A 15,302-nucleotide genomic window follows, 5' to 3' on the forward strand; every position below is an offset into this window, starting at 1 on the left:
TTTACCCATTGCAAAACAGGTAGAAAGTAAAATGAAATTTAATTTCTATTGTACTACTGCTGGCATAATTAACTGTTGCTAGAGTAAAAAAAAAAATTATCTACAGTGAATTAATTTACATATAAAGGTTGTATGACAGAGACCTTTCGAGATTTTGTAATAGAGATTTTGCAATAATTGAATGAAATAGTACAACCAGGAAAAACATTAACGCCACAGAAAGCTAATGCAGCGCCTAATGGCTGCTGTCTATGCAGGAGCTCCTGGCTGCCGCCTCCCTGCCTGGCTCCGGTTCCATTCGCTGGAGCGGGCGCGGCCCCTGTCCCGCAGGCCGAGACTCTCCGGTGTTCATTGGCATTTGCTCCTCCTGCGCCGCTCCTGCCGAGCTGCGGCCGCCATTGCTGAGGGGGCGGGGCCGCGGCCGGCAGCGCCCATTGGCTGCGCGGGTTGGGGGCGGGGCCTGCGGCGGGCGGAACGCCCTATAAGGGTTCAGCCCAAGAGCGTGAGCAACATCAGCAGCGATGGCCGAGTGGTTAAGGCGTTGGACTTGAAATCCAATGGGGTCTCCCCGCGCAGGTTCGAACCCTGCTCGCTGCGGCCCGGAGGGGCTTCGGTTTTTTTGTTCCTCGTATTCCCTGCCGGGTGCACTTTTACTGCTTACGGCTCCTCTCCGGCACCAGCAGCGCCCAGAGCGATGGGCTGGGATAAGGGCACAGAGCGGCGCAGGCCCCGCATAGCCATCATCCGCTGCTGCCGGTGCTCCCGGAGGGCCGCATCAGCCTGCTCGGGAACATCGGCCTGAGGGCCTGCACAGCCTCCCCGGGCAGGCCGGGCCGCTGTTCGGGCGCTGCAGGGGAGAGAAGCGCGTTCAGATGGCAGTTCCTGGTCACTGCCTCTTGTCCCATTGCGGGGCACCACCGAGTACAGTCTGGCTCCACATTCCTGACATCCCCTTTGGATATTTGTACACAGTAAGGAGGTCCCCTCTCAGTCATCTCTTTGTGACGCTGAATAGGCCCAGCTCCCTCAGCCTTTCCTGATGAAAGGTGCTCCAGTGCCCCCATCATCCTTGCTGCCCTGTGATCTTTATCCTACCGCAGCTCTTCAGGCCGTGCCCACCCGCTCCTCCCCTGCTCTGCCAGAAGGAACAGCAGTGCCAAGGCTGCAGCAGGACCCAGGGCAAGGTGCTGGTGTTGCACCTCCAAGCAGTGACGAGAGCCCTGGATGGAGGGGAGAGAACAGCACCTGGGGTTAGTGCTCTTTCAACAGCTCAGCTTCCAGGCCCTGCAGGCAGGACAGACAGCATCCAGCTGCAAAGCTCAGCATTCATCCAATGCCTAATACACAAACAGTGTCCTGATTCACCCAAAGGTCTATTGCTCTGCCCCCACGTCCTACAGCTGATACAAAATAAATTAAATCTTGCCAGCAGAAGGCTTCTCTATAAGGAATAGAGTTGCTCCGTCAAACCTTGCCTTTCCTGAAGGAAGCTGGTCTGATTCCTCCTGGACCTCCAGTGAGAGGGGCCCTCAATCCCCTTTTCCTGCTTTTTATGACCTTCTGCACATGCATGATGCACATACACACACAGTATGGTGTTGATGGGGAAAAAAACGACAGAAGTTATTATGCCATTAATAACCAGGGAAAACAAACAAGGCAGCACTCCCCAACCATCCACGATTGGCTTAAACTGAGCTCTCACCACCCAGGTGTGTCACTCTCCTCCACGTGTGGCCCCAGCACCAAGGAAGGGCTGCAAATCCTGCCGGCAGCAGGGGGAGCGTCTGCACCGGGCTGCAACCAAACTCCCGCACGAAGGAGCTGATAATCATCATCTGCCCGTCTGACAGTGATACAGCCCAGCGACCTGCGGAGTGGCTTTATCTTCTGCTGTGTAATTTCATCAGCTTTACAACAGCCTCACTGCTTACACTTTCATATCCTGAAATGAGAGATGAGCCTGCTGGAAAGGTAAGATAGCAATGTTGATGCTCAGGAAATTAAAGATACACAGTATCTCTTTTAATAATCAGGATACTTGCTTCTATTATAGAACATATAAACTGCCTTTGTTAAAAATCTCATTTAAAGAGGAAAACAAACAGTCAAGAAACGACCTTACCTATCATTCAACATTACTCAGCCTGAGATTTTAAGTCTTGTACTGTCTGTGTTTATCATCCAAACTAACTCTTACACTGTCACTTGGCAAATGTTGGCAAAGCAACTTCTCAAATATTGGCAAAACAAAAAGGTTGAGGATGCTTTAGTTCTTGATAATCTTATATATTGAGCACTTGCACAAGCATAACAGCAGCAAATAAAGATAAATTCATTTTATATAATTCTAGAATCCCCCCATGCTATTCAGTTTCACTGTAAATAACTGGTTAAGTAGTTGCTTAATGTCTGTTTAAAAATAGTTCAAAGGCCTGGCAACACAGCATTAAACGACGTTCCCTATACTCTGTATTTTATCATCATACACTTGCACCCCGTCTGCTGTCTCGTAACTTCCAGATGAAAACTCCTCAGCCTTCACAAGTCCAGTGAGGGCTGGGTTTTATCAACATTTTTGTCTGGACTCCAGAGGATCTGGGCTCACCTCAAAACTCTGTTTATTTTCATACCGAATCATTCAGAGCTGTGACACAGCACAGTAAATCAGAGCCCTCACGTACCCCAAACAATCTGGACCCTTTACTGCCCACCTAAGGTACTTCCAAGGGGAGTTCAAGAAGAAAAGAGGAGCTTACCATGGCTCCAGAGGGCTGCACTCCTCCAGCTTGAGACTCCTAGGCCCTAATCTAATAGTGTCTGGGTTTGCTGTTCCCCACCCCCTTTGCTGCTGTCTCCACTTTGCAAAGAGAGTTAAAGATCTCAGTGGGCCCCTGAAAACCATGAACCTCTGACTCTGCTGCCTCAATCACACCTTCACAGAGCCTGAGATCCACCACAACCCCTGCCCCAGTTAAAGCTCCAGTGTGTGAATTACGTTTGGTGCTCACCAGTGCAGGGGACAAAGCACCCCAGAACTGCTGCTGGAATGTCAGCTGGGACATTCACTGGATCTTTTCACACCACTAGCAAAAAGCTTCTAAAAGCGCTGTTTCTTTAAAGAAGCAGATAAACAGTTTCTGCTTGGGGTGTAGACCCTGAATGATCTAACACTGACTAAGCTGTCAGGTGCTTTCTTTACTTTCTAACATGAGGGAGAACTGGGCTGCCCACTCATACCAGTTAACTCTTGTTACTGGCCAACAGGCCAGGCCCCACCTGGTTCTGGGGAATGAAAAGCAGAACAGGGTGCACAGGCTCCTCTTGTTTTCCAATCCGAGTTTGCTCTGCTAGGAATAGATTCATTCAACTCAGGAAATACAGAAAATGGACCATTTCAAGTTTAACATGTACAGAAATGGAAAAAAAGAAGTCTGTATTGGTGGCACTGGCATACTGGAACACCAGTTAGAACCTGCCCTCCTCATGAGGACAAGTACAAATTACAGGGCTGATCTTGAGCAGGTTGTTGCAAAACACAACTTTTGCCATGAGCTTTTACTGGGCTAAGAGCCTTCCAAATGTCTGCAGTTATTCATCCAGAACAAACATCCAAAGGTTCTTTGCCAAAACCAACCATGCAATAATTGGCTAATAATGACATCAGTTTTAATGACACAAACTATTAGTTTGCTGTTCAAAGGTCTATTGTGTGTTCACTTCTCAAAGGAACCAGCTCATTAGGTGCTAAATCATCCATCCAACTACCCCTTTTTACCTTTAGTGGTAAGTGAAATGGGCAGAGGAGAATCTGGGCTGCCATCTGATTCAAAGTGCTCCAGATGGCTGCACTCCCATCTTTTTGTTGGAGGGAAAATTGTTCCCTATTAGTTTCCTTCACATACAGTAAGAGTTTCTTCTGTTACAATTGTTTGACAGACATTATATAAAATGGACCAAAGTCCTTCTTGAGCAAATACCTTTGTATGAAGTAAAGCAACAAATGCACCAGAAAAAACCAAACCAGATATATTTAACACATGTTACAGAGAATTATTAATCTCATAATGTTTGCAGCTGCAGAATATGCAAGGGAAAAGCATGTAAAATGAAAGATGATGTGCTACAGAAGTGGCTCTGGGTACCAATGCCATCCACTCTAGGCCACTAGGCCAGCGTGGCTGCAGCAGCAGAGCCCCAGCACTCAGCTTCCAGCAGCTGGGAGCAGCAGCAGCAGTGGCAGGGGGCAGCCCCAGGGGAGCGCTGGCTGCAGGGCACAGGTGCCCACCGGGTCAGTGAGATCCCCCCGTTCCTGGGTTCCAGTAACAGCACCCGGGGCACAGCAGGTGGCAAACAGGCCCCAGGCAGGAGGGGCACAGTAACTCAGGCAGCACAGCACGGCCCAGCCACACACACCCCTCCAGGGACAGACAGACAGCAGATTGTTCCCATGTGGGCACAACACTGCACTCGCCTGGTTGCACTTTCCATTGCACTGCCTGGGATTCCTTACTGGACTCCTTAAGCTTTTACCCACTAAGATGACAAATAATAAGAAATTCCAAAGGAATCTCTGTGGTGGGAGGAGGATTTAATTAAAAAGATGAAAGAAACCCCTTTTCTGTATGCATGAAGTTTTATTTGCTGCTGATGGAATTATCTGCCTGCACAAAACCACAATGTCAATACCTGACATATTAGCCAAGTTTGCAAAGAAGAAAACAAACACAAAATAAATAAACAACAATGCAGAATTTGAAAAGTTGCCCAAAGTATAAAAAACTTTCATGTGAGATTTTGTACACATTAGTACTGACTAGTCTGATGTTTCATTCCTCACTGCACAAAACCCTGGTAAAACCAAGTCTAGCACACCTGAGCAGGGAGGGGAATTGCTCTGAAGCCACGGGACAATGTTGGCACATATACACAGGGAATCAGTCTTCCACTAATACCTCTTAAGACAAAAATTGCTATCTGGAGAAGTAAAGTTCTGAAACTGCCTTCCAAAACTAACATATTGCTGATGCAAAAAGTGTTCTCGTTAAGGTAGAGAAGACAAGTGATTTTTAGGAGTGCTTGATCTGTCACAGAGACCTTGGATAACAAGAACCTTCTTATTTCATCTATAACATAAGATCACAACTCTCCTACAAGTTAAGTTTGTAATGAGTACATTATAAATCACTGCAGCGAGTACAATGCAATGGAGAAGTGAAGCAGAGCACAGAGATAAGCACAGCTCTGTTTATAGTTCATTGTCATAAAGCTTTTGGAAGATCCTCTCTGAGTAGGATACCCTGGAGCCCAGGGTTCTACTAAGAGTATGTTTTCTATAACATCACACTATTGAAAGAAATATTAATCACTACACAATATTTGAGAATATAAGAAACAATGTACAAGATGTTAGATAACTTCACAACATCACTTTCTATTAATACTGAAAAGGTTATGGAACAGAAAAGTCTCCATCTGTAATGCTCACAGCATGTGTGATAAATCAGTATTTCGACATTGACTAGAACAACACATTTCAATAAAGAATACAAAATACAAATAACTTATAACTGCTGTTAAAAAATACAAAGGGAATGCTGAACAGATGATCTCATGCTCCTGTGTGTTTCTCATTTTAGATCTCATAGTTTCTGAATTTCCTCAGAAGGTCTGATGGAGCATCACCTGACCAGCGGAAACGCAAGTGCCAGTAATTCCCCTCTGAAAATCCTGAGGGGAAAAAAGAGAAAGTCAATTAAATTATTATAAACATGCATAAAATTTAATTTTCTGAAATAGTACTTGATGGTCTTCCCAGAAAGAAGTAAACAGAAAAGTGGTCACTTCCAGTGCTCTTGACTAGCAGGGACAAACAGAGCACTGAGTTCTTGGCAGGCTGGAACAAGAATCAAACACCAACCCTCACCAGAGCTCAGCTGGGAAGGTCCCAAAGGAGAACAGCAAGGACCCTGGCAGTCCTGCAGGGGACTCACAAAGCAAAGCTGACAAATTCCAGTGGCCTGATCTAGGGAAGGAGAGGAAGTTGGTGATGGGATAAATCTGCAAGTGTGATCTGAGGCCTTTTCATACCAAAACATCACCTTCCTTTTACAGCAAACTGAATCCTGTGAGCAGAATTAGTGTTCAAATCTGTTGTTTGAGCTGAAATAGCCATGTAGGTGGCAGTCCAGAATTCATCCAGGCCAATGACTGTCACTGTCATATTTTCTGGAAAAATCCCTTCACCAGGATTTCTTCTCCTGGGAAGCTGAGAAGCCTCAGAGAAAAATGAAAACAATATTGATCTGATTGCTTCTCTCTGTTTGGCTGCTTTGGAATGTGGTCTGGACATTGTTTACACACTGGTCATTGTTTGATTGGTTTCATGTGAATTGTTTTGACTTAATGACCAATCACAGTCTGGCTGTGTCGGGACTCTGGAGAGTCAGGAGTTTTTCATTATTATCTTGTTAAGCCTTCTGTCTGTATCCTTTCTCTATTCTTTAGTATAGTTTTAGTATAGCATTCTTTAATATAATATAATACCATAAAATAACAAATTAGTCTTCTAAGAACATGGAGTCAGATAAATCATTTCCTTCCTCCTCTGTCTGGGGACCCGAAAATACCACAAGTAACAGGAACAGACAATGCCATGGATTCAAAGTGGAACCCAATATAGCAATTTTTGCTGGATCAAACCAAAAACATTATCAACACCCTAACACGGGGTATAAACACTGAAGTGCATACACACACTGTCAAATATATTATAACATTAACATTTATTCATGTGAATATATGCTACTGGATAAATTAAGTAGGCACTTGATGAGTTTGATTTTTTTCCATTCAAATATCTGGAAATTAAATTAAAACTTAAAAAAATAAAAAACTTGAGAAAGAAGAGGCCTGAAAAGAAAATTCACCATTACAAGGAACAAGATGATGTTTACTTCAGAATTTTCCTGTTCTACAAAGGATACAGTGATGATTTAATTACCAAAAAAAAAAAAAGTGCAAATAGTATGAAGTTATAGAGCATAATTTTTCAAAATCAAGTTTTCAGTTAGGCCTGGTATACACTTCCTTGTAGAATTTTCTTATCAATTTTATGCATTCCACAAATGTTTGGGATTGCATTAGGTTTTGCTACCCTCACAGTTGACCCTAATTTGCCGTTTGATCAAACTGGGGAGAAATGGCAGGATTTTGTTTAACAATAGCTCTGTGCTACCATGGGCTGGGATTATGAAACTGCTGAAGGATCAGGCAGCACAGAGGGTGCCTGTGGTGCTGAGGAGGCTTTGGTCAGGTACAATGACCTCAACCACAGCCAGGAAATGCTGACTGCCAGGGGACACTTTTGAAACACACATTTATTCTGGTGCATCACTACTTAGAAAAAACAAAACTGTTTGAATACAAAAGAAGCCTTCAAGTCTCAAATTTTAGACCTCATTAATTCATCAGATAAAACTGTGCAAAAGCACTGAATAATGGATTAAAAAAACCCCAAGCTTAAATATTTTACTTAACAGTTCTAAAATTTATTTTTAAGTCACTGAAAATAACTGCCTTCTCTTTTTACTTTGCATTTTTATATATCAGAAAAACTAAACTTTCCATTTAGCTGAATAATTTTTTTTTTCTCCTTCTCCAGTTGCAGCTTTTACTAGCAAACAAAGAAGGAAACTTGGGATAGGGAGGAAGGAGCATCTGAAAATTTCAAAATTAAATAAGTAATCAAAAGCATAAAACCCAAACCAAAATCCCAACCCAAAACCACATTTAAAAAGCTAAAAGTTCAACACACTGTTCTGGAGAAGACTTTCTCATGACTGAAGCCCCCATTTCAGGCCAATCCCTGGATACTGCAATTTTCTGTAACTGCTGTTTTCACTTACTTGGGGAGTCTGGATTCTTTGAAGACTGTGGTTGCACATCAGGGATTGCAACATCTTCTTGTTCCCTGCTCCCTTCCAACAATCCCTCTCCACTGCTTTCCGTCTGTTGGGCCCACATCTCGTTAGTTATGTTGTTGGTATTACCAAAGTCATCAGGAGCTTCCAGCATTTGGTCCTTCTTACTTTGGACAGCCCAGTGCATTGACTAAAGGAATGCAAACAGAACAAAGAATTAAGCCCTATGCTTTAAGGGTTTTAAATGACTTTTTCTTTTTTATATTGCAGCAATAAATGGTTAAACAAAGCACATTGAGAAGCCTGCAGGTCAATGGGATAGGGAAAGTATGGTTACATGTCATAAACAGCATTGGAGAGGAGACTTTATGGCAGGTGGGGGTGAAGAACAAAATGTATATCAGAATTTTAAGGCCCTTTTCTCCAGTTTCTTCTGTCATGAATTCAGACTTTTATTAAGAGGGCTTGAGTGACTTCAGAAATGTTCATTTTCAAAGCTGTCTTTGACTTCAGAGTACCTTTTGAAGGCAAGGCAATTTGAAAATATTTAATATTAAAGTCTGTGGAATAACATGTTTGGAATTGAACTAGGCTTAATTGGATATTTCCACCAAACATTCAAGCTCAGGCATAATGCCATAGTTGAAGTGTCAATCTTTTCTCCTAAGCAGAATTGAGATGAGCAGAATTCACATAGGAAACTTTTATTCACCTGCCTTAAAATATGACCATGTAGCCCAATCCAATATTATGGAATTGAGCTCTACTAAGGGCATGCTTCAAATCTTCTCAATAGCAAATTCAGGAAAGAAATCACCCAAAAAGCTCCAGCCTCTGTCCCAGATCACCCCACCAGCCCCTCAGAGTCCCTCCAAAGCTAGGAGGGAAGCTCAGGGTTCCAAGGAATTACCCCCTGGATTTTTTCAATGACATCTTTATTTAATCAGACAACATGAAAACCTATCTAATAAGCAATATACCAAGAGGAGAATATATTATAAAAAGATCCCAGCTTTAACCTAAATTCAAAAATAAATAAAAATTTCCTACAAAAACAAAGTGAAGCATTTGAAAACAACCCTCAAGTTACTTAAACTTCCTATAAAAGCAGCAACTTGATAAATTCACTCTAAAACTACTGGCCTAACGCCCTTCTGTGAATGGGCTCCTGAAGTGCTCCAATTTTCCCTGAATTTCCTTAACATCCTGTCCTAGGTTGACCATATGATGATTTTATCCCCAATCATCTTGTTCTGTTTATGCTGCATAATAAGTTTTGCACCTTTAAGACTTGTTGCAGAGAGTGAAGGGGGCAGAGAAGAAACAGCAGTTTGTTTTCAGACACTGCACTCACTCCTTCACATTCCTGCTCCTGGACTGTGTTGTCTGTGGATGAACAGACAGTGGAACAGAGCTCTCCTTTGCTTTTAGTTAGTTTTAGCTTGCTGAGGCAAAGTTCCCTGGACTGTGGGGTTTTTTCCTTTTCTTTGGCCCTGTTTAACCTGCTCTGGACTGAACACTCAGGGGAGCACTGGCAGCTGCACCTGTGCCCCACCGGGCCGGGCCTGGCCTGCGGCATTTCCAGCACTGAGGGACTGATAAGAGACTGAGTGAGCTGAACTGCAACCGGGAGAGGGACTTTCTGAGGTTGTCATCTCTTTCGGAGCAATAAGGGGTTTTATTGTTTAATATTGTTTAGGTTTTATTGTTTAATAGACAGGTTTTCTCCGCTTTTCTCCAAGGAGGTCTTTTCTCCCGGACGGGCTGGGGGAGGGGCCGATTGAATCTGCTTTCCTAGAGGAGCCCCTTTGGAGATTCTCTCCCAAATTTGCCCTGAACCAGGACACATGCACAGTGAGGAACGTGTCTGCACCATGCCCACGGCCAGAGCCTGGCACTCGGCAGAAGGCAGAGCTGTAACTCATCCCCGCAGCACGGACCGTCCTGACGGAGCTGCTCAGCGCCTCCCAGTGCCGGAACGGGACGGGGACTCTGCTCCGGCGCCAGTGATCGTAGCGCGCCCGCCGCTCCGCGTTGGTCAGCGTCTCCTTGGCCTGCTGCAGCCGCTGGAAATCCTCCACTGCGACACACACAAAAACCACAGCAAGGACAAGCTTTGCTTGGCAAATATATGAATTCAGATGCAAAAGGGAACCTGCCGGCAATGGCTCAGACCAAAGGAGAAGCAAGTGGCCAAGGGATGTGGTTCTGGGTCCAGCTTGCACAGCTCTGGCTGGCTTTAGGATCACGGCCCCTTTGGTGGACTGATACCCCTGCAAATCAGGACTGAAATGTTCCTTTGTCTACCAGCTTCAAAAGCTCCTAAACGTAAGTTGAAAACTTGCAGAGTGCACAGGTAAAAGGCACAAGTCAGCCCCTGCAGACCACCTTAAAAAGGGAAATTAGAGCAACACTGCTTAGAAGGAACACACTGAGATCTGCAGCAGCACAGGGGTCAGAGCAGAGCACAGCAACAAGAACCATGAGCAGCAAGAAAAAAAAATGAACAGGAACTGACAAGAATAATAATCTAAATATAGTTCAGATTAATTAACTTGTGCATTTTATTAGGTATATTTTCCACGTATGCTAAAATGTTATCCAGACTGAACGAGTAAGAACTCTCATTTTTCCCTACAGGGTAATTTTTTATGGAATGGTTACTAAGGATGCAGCTGCATGTTACTATTTGTGGAAGGGTTATAAAGATTTAGACTTTATCTATGACTCACCTATGTAACAGTGATCTATTATTATTACTATTATTCATTTATTCAGTTTATAAATTAGAGAGAGTTCTTTTGAAATACACTAATCCCAAACACTAATCAAAATTGATAACAATAAATCAAACAAGAGACAACAGGCTGAGGGAACAATTGTACTAGGTTTTCTTATTCTAATATTACTAGGTTTTCTTATTCTAGTGTTATTAGTTTTCAACAAATAAAAGGTCTACTTTAATTATTCTTTATTAACCTTAGGCTGATGAAATAAAACTCAAAGTAAACTCTCACTAGTACTGTGAAAAGGTATTTAAGTAAATAAGGCATGTTCAGGTAAAGAGAGAGTATAACATTTCTTTGTGCCAAACAAAGCTGCTCTGATATTTGGCACTTGGCTGCTCTTTTTTGTACTTCAGCCTTGGTGAGCTCTGCCCAGGGCTCTCTGTGGCTTTGAATGGGTAAAGATTGGCTCCAAATGACTCAGGTGCTGCTCAGTCCTCCCAGCTCTGAGGAGCTGCTCCCTCTCATCAACACAAACATCAGCTGCTGTTCTGCAGAGGCTCCTCCTAGGGCTGCCTTCTCTTCCCTTCCAGTCATTAAATTACATTAAAAGAAAATAAAGCACATTTATGTGTTCCTCACAGGCTTGTTCCTGCCAGTAAATTAACTGATTGATGCAAGTGTGGCACTTGAGGGCCACTGAGCATGGAAGTACACCAGCTCCTCAGGCCTAGGAAGGGACAGACTCCAGAAATAAATTCTGTATCAAAAGATGATCTACTGTAGAAAGAAAAAAGATTCAAGGTCCTAGAAATAAAAAAAAATCCAACAAGTGTCTTCCTTCACTATCACAAAGGAGTGTGCAAGTCTTAGAAAGAATATCACAAGCTTGCTATTTTAATAGAATGTGCTCAATGCACACCCTGATTAAAATATACTGAGGGGAAACAAAGTTTTAAGGCTGAGTTTACTATCTTGCCACGATAATAGAAGAAAAAAAAATGATTGTTTTTACACAGGAAAGAATACATACCTGCTTTTGGGTTTCCAGGATGCTTGTCAGGATGGCATTCAAGGGCTTTAATCTTATATTCAGCAAGAATCTGTTCAACCTAAACAAAATATTGAGACAAAATAAGTAAACACAAAAAAAATTTGCAAATTTTTTTTGAAAGAGGCTGGGAGGAACACCAAGGAATGCTGAAAGACTTTGTCCCATTTAATTTTACAAGCTTTAGTACAAGGAAAGTAGGTACCAACAACCATCTGCCAGTGACACTGCTTATTTCATCTCATTTCCATGCACTCATCCTTAGTCTTGTTTTTGTGAGGCTCAGTCAGCCAGCATGGCTCGAGAAAAATGTGCAAAGACATTTGACCACAGAGGCAAAATGCATCCCTTCAGTTGCTCTTTACTTTGTTTAATCAACTCCAGCTTTCAACAGAGTCTCATAGCAGGAAGCAAAGGCTCTCTGCATTGCTGAAGATCAATTTGTGTATTTGGGTGGCTTCCTCCACATCCTCTTCACAGGAAATTCAGCCAGCACCCCATGAGGTTTCCATCTTGGACACCACAAGATAATTCACTCCATAACCTGTAGTACATATTCTTTCTTCAAGTTAATTTTCCTTGCAAAAAAGTTTGCCTTGGAGTAGAATAGATTTATAATCAATGTGAGAATATTGGCATGTATTAGTTGATCAGTTAATTGCAAATTCCCACCCCACTTTATGTTATACCATAAAGTATTACAACCACTGGAAAAACTAACACATGTGGAGCCATGAAGCCACTGGAGTGGGCATCAGCTTAGATTTTCAAATATTTAGTGCTTTTCCAAGTATCTTGCTGGTTCTTATAATTCAGAAGCCAAAACTTCTTTATATCACTCCAGTTCAGCTTAAGCTTTCACAATTCGCCCTAAGGAATCAAAAATTACCATTCTTTCCCATACTACAAAGGCTGTTTATACAAATTCATCATTTGTCCAACCATAAGAGCCACATACAATTTAAATTATTTATTTCAAAATTAAGTCTCATAGCATTTTTTATTTAGAATAAAATTACAGTTCGCTCAACTAGCTGGGCAAATCTTGTTGGCATATTCTGGGAAAAAATGTGATCTGCGGTAGTGTCTTAAGAATTCTACACTTTTCACTCTGCTCAGAAGCTCCTTCCAGAGGGACAGATGTAATGTGGTGTATCTGCAGTCAGTAAGACACTTTAAAACACACACAGTGTACAGAGAACTCGGTGAGACTGGTTACTGTATAGCCAGCTATCATCTCAAACACTTAGTTACTTAAAGGGGAACTTTAAAGTTAAAATGTGTACAGAGGGTTAAAATTTAGCAGAAGGGCAGCCATGGAAGTTTTCAGCTTAAAAAAACATCAGTAGAAAGAAAACTTGATAGGAAGTTTATAGAACATACACAAAATTAATATAAAATATATAGTGAGGTGTTTCACCCAGAAAGACATCCAATACCCACTATACAAAACCAGCATTGTTCTTGAAGAAGGATGGAGATTAAATCTCCCCTCTTCCTGTCACATCTGAAGATGAAGTAGGTGTCTGTGAGCTCAATTCTACCAGAAGCCACGAATGAACTTGGCCTGTGTTTACTTGAATATAGCAAAAAGTCTGTAGAAACTGAGAGTATTTCTGCTTAAATTTAACCAGGTCCAACCAAGAGCGGGATATTCAGCAGCTCATGATGAAAGTGCTGCAGCTGGGAGTGTGCTGTGCATGCTGTGCCAAATGCTCGACTCCTGGACAAGGTCGTGAGACTGCAAAATCCCCGAAGGGCTGTGCAGGGTCCTGAAGGGAGGTGATCCTGGAGCTCACTCAGCCTGGGATCTCCAAGTTCTTCCTCCCGTGTCAAAAGCAGTGCAGCAACATCTGCTGCTTCTCCCAACAAACAGTACTCGAGAGCTTGTTTTTCAGGACCCATTAGCATTTATTCCAGCTTTTACATTTCATTTTCAAGCAACTTGAGAAATTATTATTGCATGCACTTGAATTGTTCATTAATTGCTAAGCCCTTAAGGAATTAGCGTGAGGTAGAAAGTGAGAAAAAGCATCTGTGAAACAAGGCTGCGTGGAGCCCTGAGCACTGCCCTCTGCTGGGATCTCTTCTGGGAGTGCCCTCGGGAAAAGCTTTACACTTCCCTCCGGGACACACTGAAGATGTTTACTCCCGATCTTTATACTTCACCACTAGGACAGGTGAGAGCAAATTTACTGATTAAATTTACTGAGCAAAAGACAGACAGCTTTTATCTCCACTGACTACATCCCTCATTACAGCAGAGTAATCAAAACTCCTTTTCCAAATCAGAAACACAATTCCAGTTAATGTAACAGCTAAATTAAAAAAAAAAAAAAAAAAAAAGAGAGAAAATCAGCTTACTAGATTAGCCGACAAAAAGTTGTATGGACACCTTTAACATGATGCACACTTGTTATAGCTGCAAATCACTCAAAAATAGCTTAGCTAAATCTCACTATAAAGCATGTATCTGCTATCAAAACAAGTTAGTAACTTTAGTATTTGAATTTAATTAAAAACAGCATTTAAAAATATTAATATGGTAAATTATAAAGAGATATTGGTTTTGTTTTCATCTGAACAAGTGAATACATTTTAAAAAATATTATACTATGTATAAAGCCCAAGAAACTCATCAGCGTTATCAGTGCCCTAAAGCTATGAACTTTCACTGTATTACTTGTACATAAATAGCTCTTTTTCAGTTTTCAAAACCAATAATATATATTATAAACTATTATTTGGATGCTGTCAAACACATGCAGTTGGCTCTCTCCATAATCCAGTCCTGTTCTGCATGGCATTTTCAACCTAAGCCTTACTCCAGGCTCTAAATGTCGGAGAAAACAAAGGAGATAAAACTGAGCTTTCCAAGGGAGATCCTATCAGTTGCAAGAAAGAAGGTGCACAAGGCATTTCAAATATTCCTGCCCGCAGATTCCCTGCAGACACAGGAGCACGTTCAAACTGTGAATAGCTGGCGAAGAGGGAGAGGCTCTTACCGTCGATAGTTCATCGCATCCCAGCAAGTTGTAGTAATCCTCCAGGTCCTCCGGCTTGCAGTTCAGGATCGCATCCATCGGCACAGGTCCAGCGGGCTTCCCCAGGCGGCAGGGAGGCTGCAGGGCACAGCGTGCAGGCAGAGCTCACACAGGAACCTGGAGCAGCCCAGGGACAGCCGGCAGTGAGGCTGCAGAACACAGCGTGCAGGCAGAGCTCACCCAGGAACCTGGAGCAGCCCAGGGACAGCCGGCAGTGAGGCTGCAGGGCACAGCGTGCAGGCAGAGCTCACCCAGGAACCTGGAGCAGCCCAGGGACAGCCGGCAGTGAGGCTGCAGAGCACAGCGTGCAGGCAGAGCTCACATAGGAACCTGGAGCAGCCCAGGGACAGCCGGCAGTGAGGCTGCAGGGCACAGCGTGCAGGCAGAGCTCGCACAGGAACCTGGAGCAGCCGGCAGGGAGGCTGCAGGGCACAGCGTGCAGGCAGATCTCACTCGGGGATCTGGAGCAGCCCAGGGCGACAGGCGCTGGCAGTCCGGAGCCAGCTCCGCTCCGCTCCGCTCCGCTCCGTGCGGCGCTTTTGAGCGCTGGCAGCTGACC

The 15,302-nt window shown here is 43.3% G+C and overlaps 1 protein-coding gene and 1 non-coding gene across 3 annotated transcripts; one reads left to right on the forward strand and one right to left on the reverse strand.

Annotated features, from left to right (window-relative positions):
- The first annotated feature begins 515 nt into the window (after window positions 1–515).
- On the forward strand, window positions 516–597 carry TRNAS-UGA (transfer RNA serine (anticodon UGA)). The gene has a single exon. It is a non-coding gene; the product is annotated as a tRNA-Ser (tRNA).
- Window positions 598–4,617: 4,020 nt separating this feature from the next.
- On the reverse strand, window positions 4,618–14,836 carry DNAJC12 (DnaJ heat shock protein family (Hsp40) member C12). Of its 2 annotated transcripts, XM_071438382.1 has the most exons (5): window positions 14,705–14,836; window positions 11,682–11,760; window positions 9,863–10,002; window positions 7,908–8,112; window positions 4,618–5,730 (listed from the first exon to the last, which is right to left on the reverse strand). In XM_071438382.1, the coding sequence occupies exons 1-5, from the start codon at window positions 14,780–14,782 to the stop codon at window positions 5,636–5,638; spliced, it is 597 nt and encodes a 198-aa protein (XP_071294483.1). In that variant the 5' UTR covers window positions 14,783–14,836; the 3' UTR covers window positions 4,618–5,635. The 2 variants fall into 2 exon arrangements, with proteins under 2 accessions (XP_071294483.1, XP_071294484.1); XM_071438383.1 differs by lacking the exons at window positions 9,863–10,002; window positions 11,682–11,760; window positions 14,705–14,836 and adding an exon at window positions 9,205–9,839.
- Window positions 14,837–15,302: the final 466 nt, after the last annotated feature.

Source organism: Agelaius tricolor, unplaced genomic scaffold (genome assembly GCF_023055355.1).
Source record: "Agelaius tricolor isolate 1412-34295 unplaced genomic scaffold, bAgeTri1.0.p SCAF_13, whole genome shotgun sequence".
Lineage (NCBI taxonomy): Eukaryota > Metazoa > Chordata > Aves > Passeriformes > Icteridae > Agelaius > Agelaius tricolor.

Excerpts from the sequence above, each read along its gene's own strand:
- DNAJC12 (XM_071438382.1), bottom strand. The coding sequence starts at position 14,782 with ATGGATGCGATCCTGAACTGCAAGCCGGAGGACCTGGAGGATTACTAC. Across the intron at positions 10,003-11,681 it reads TCCTGGAAACCCAAAAGCAG|TGGAGGATTTCCAGCGGCTG; the intron begins GTATGTATTCTT and ends TGTGTGTCGCAG. Across the intron at positions 8,113-9,862 it reads TGAGCAGCTCCGTCAGGACG|TCAATGCACTGGGCTGTCCA; the intron begins GTCCGTGCTGCG and ends GCATTCCTTTAG.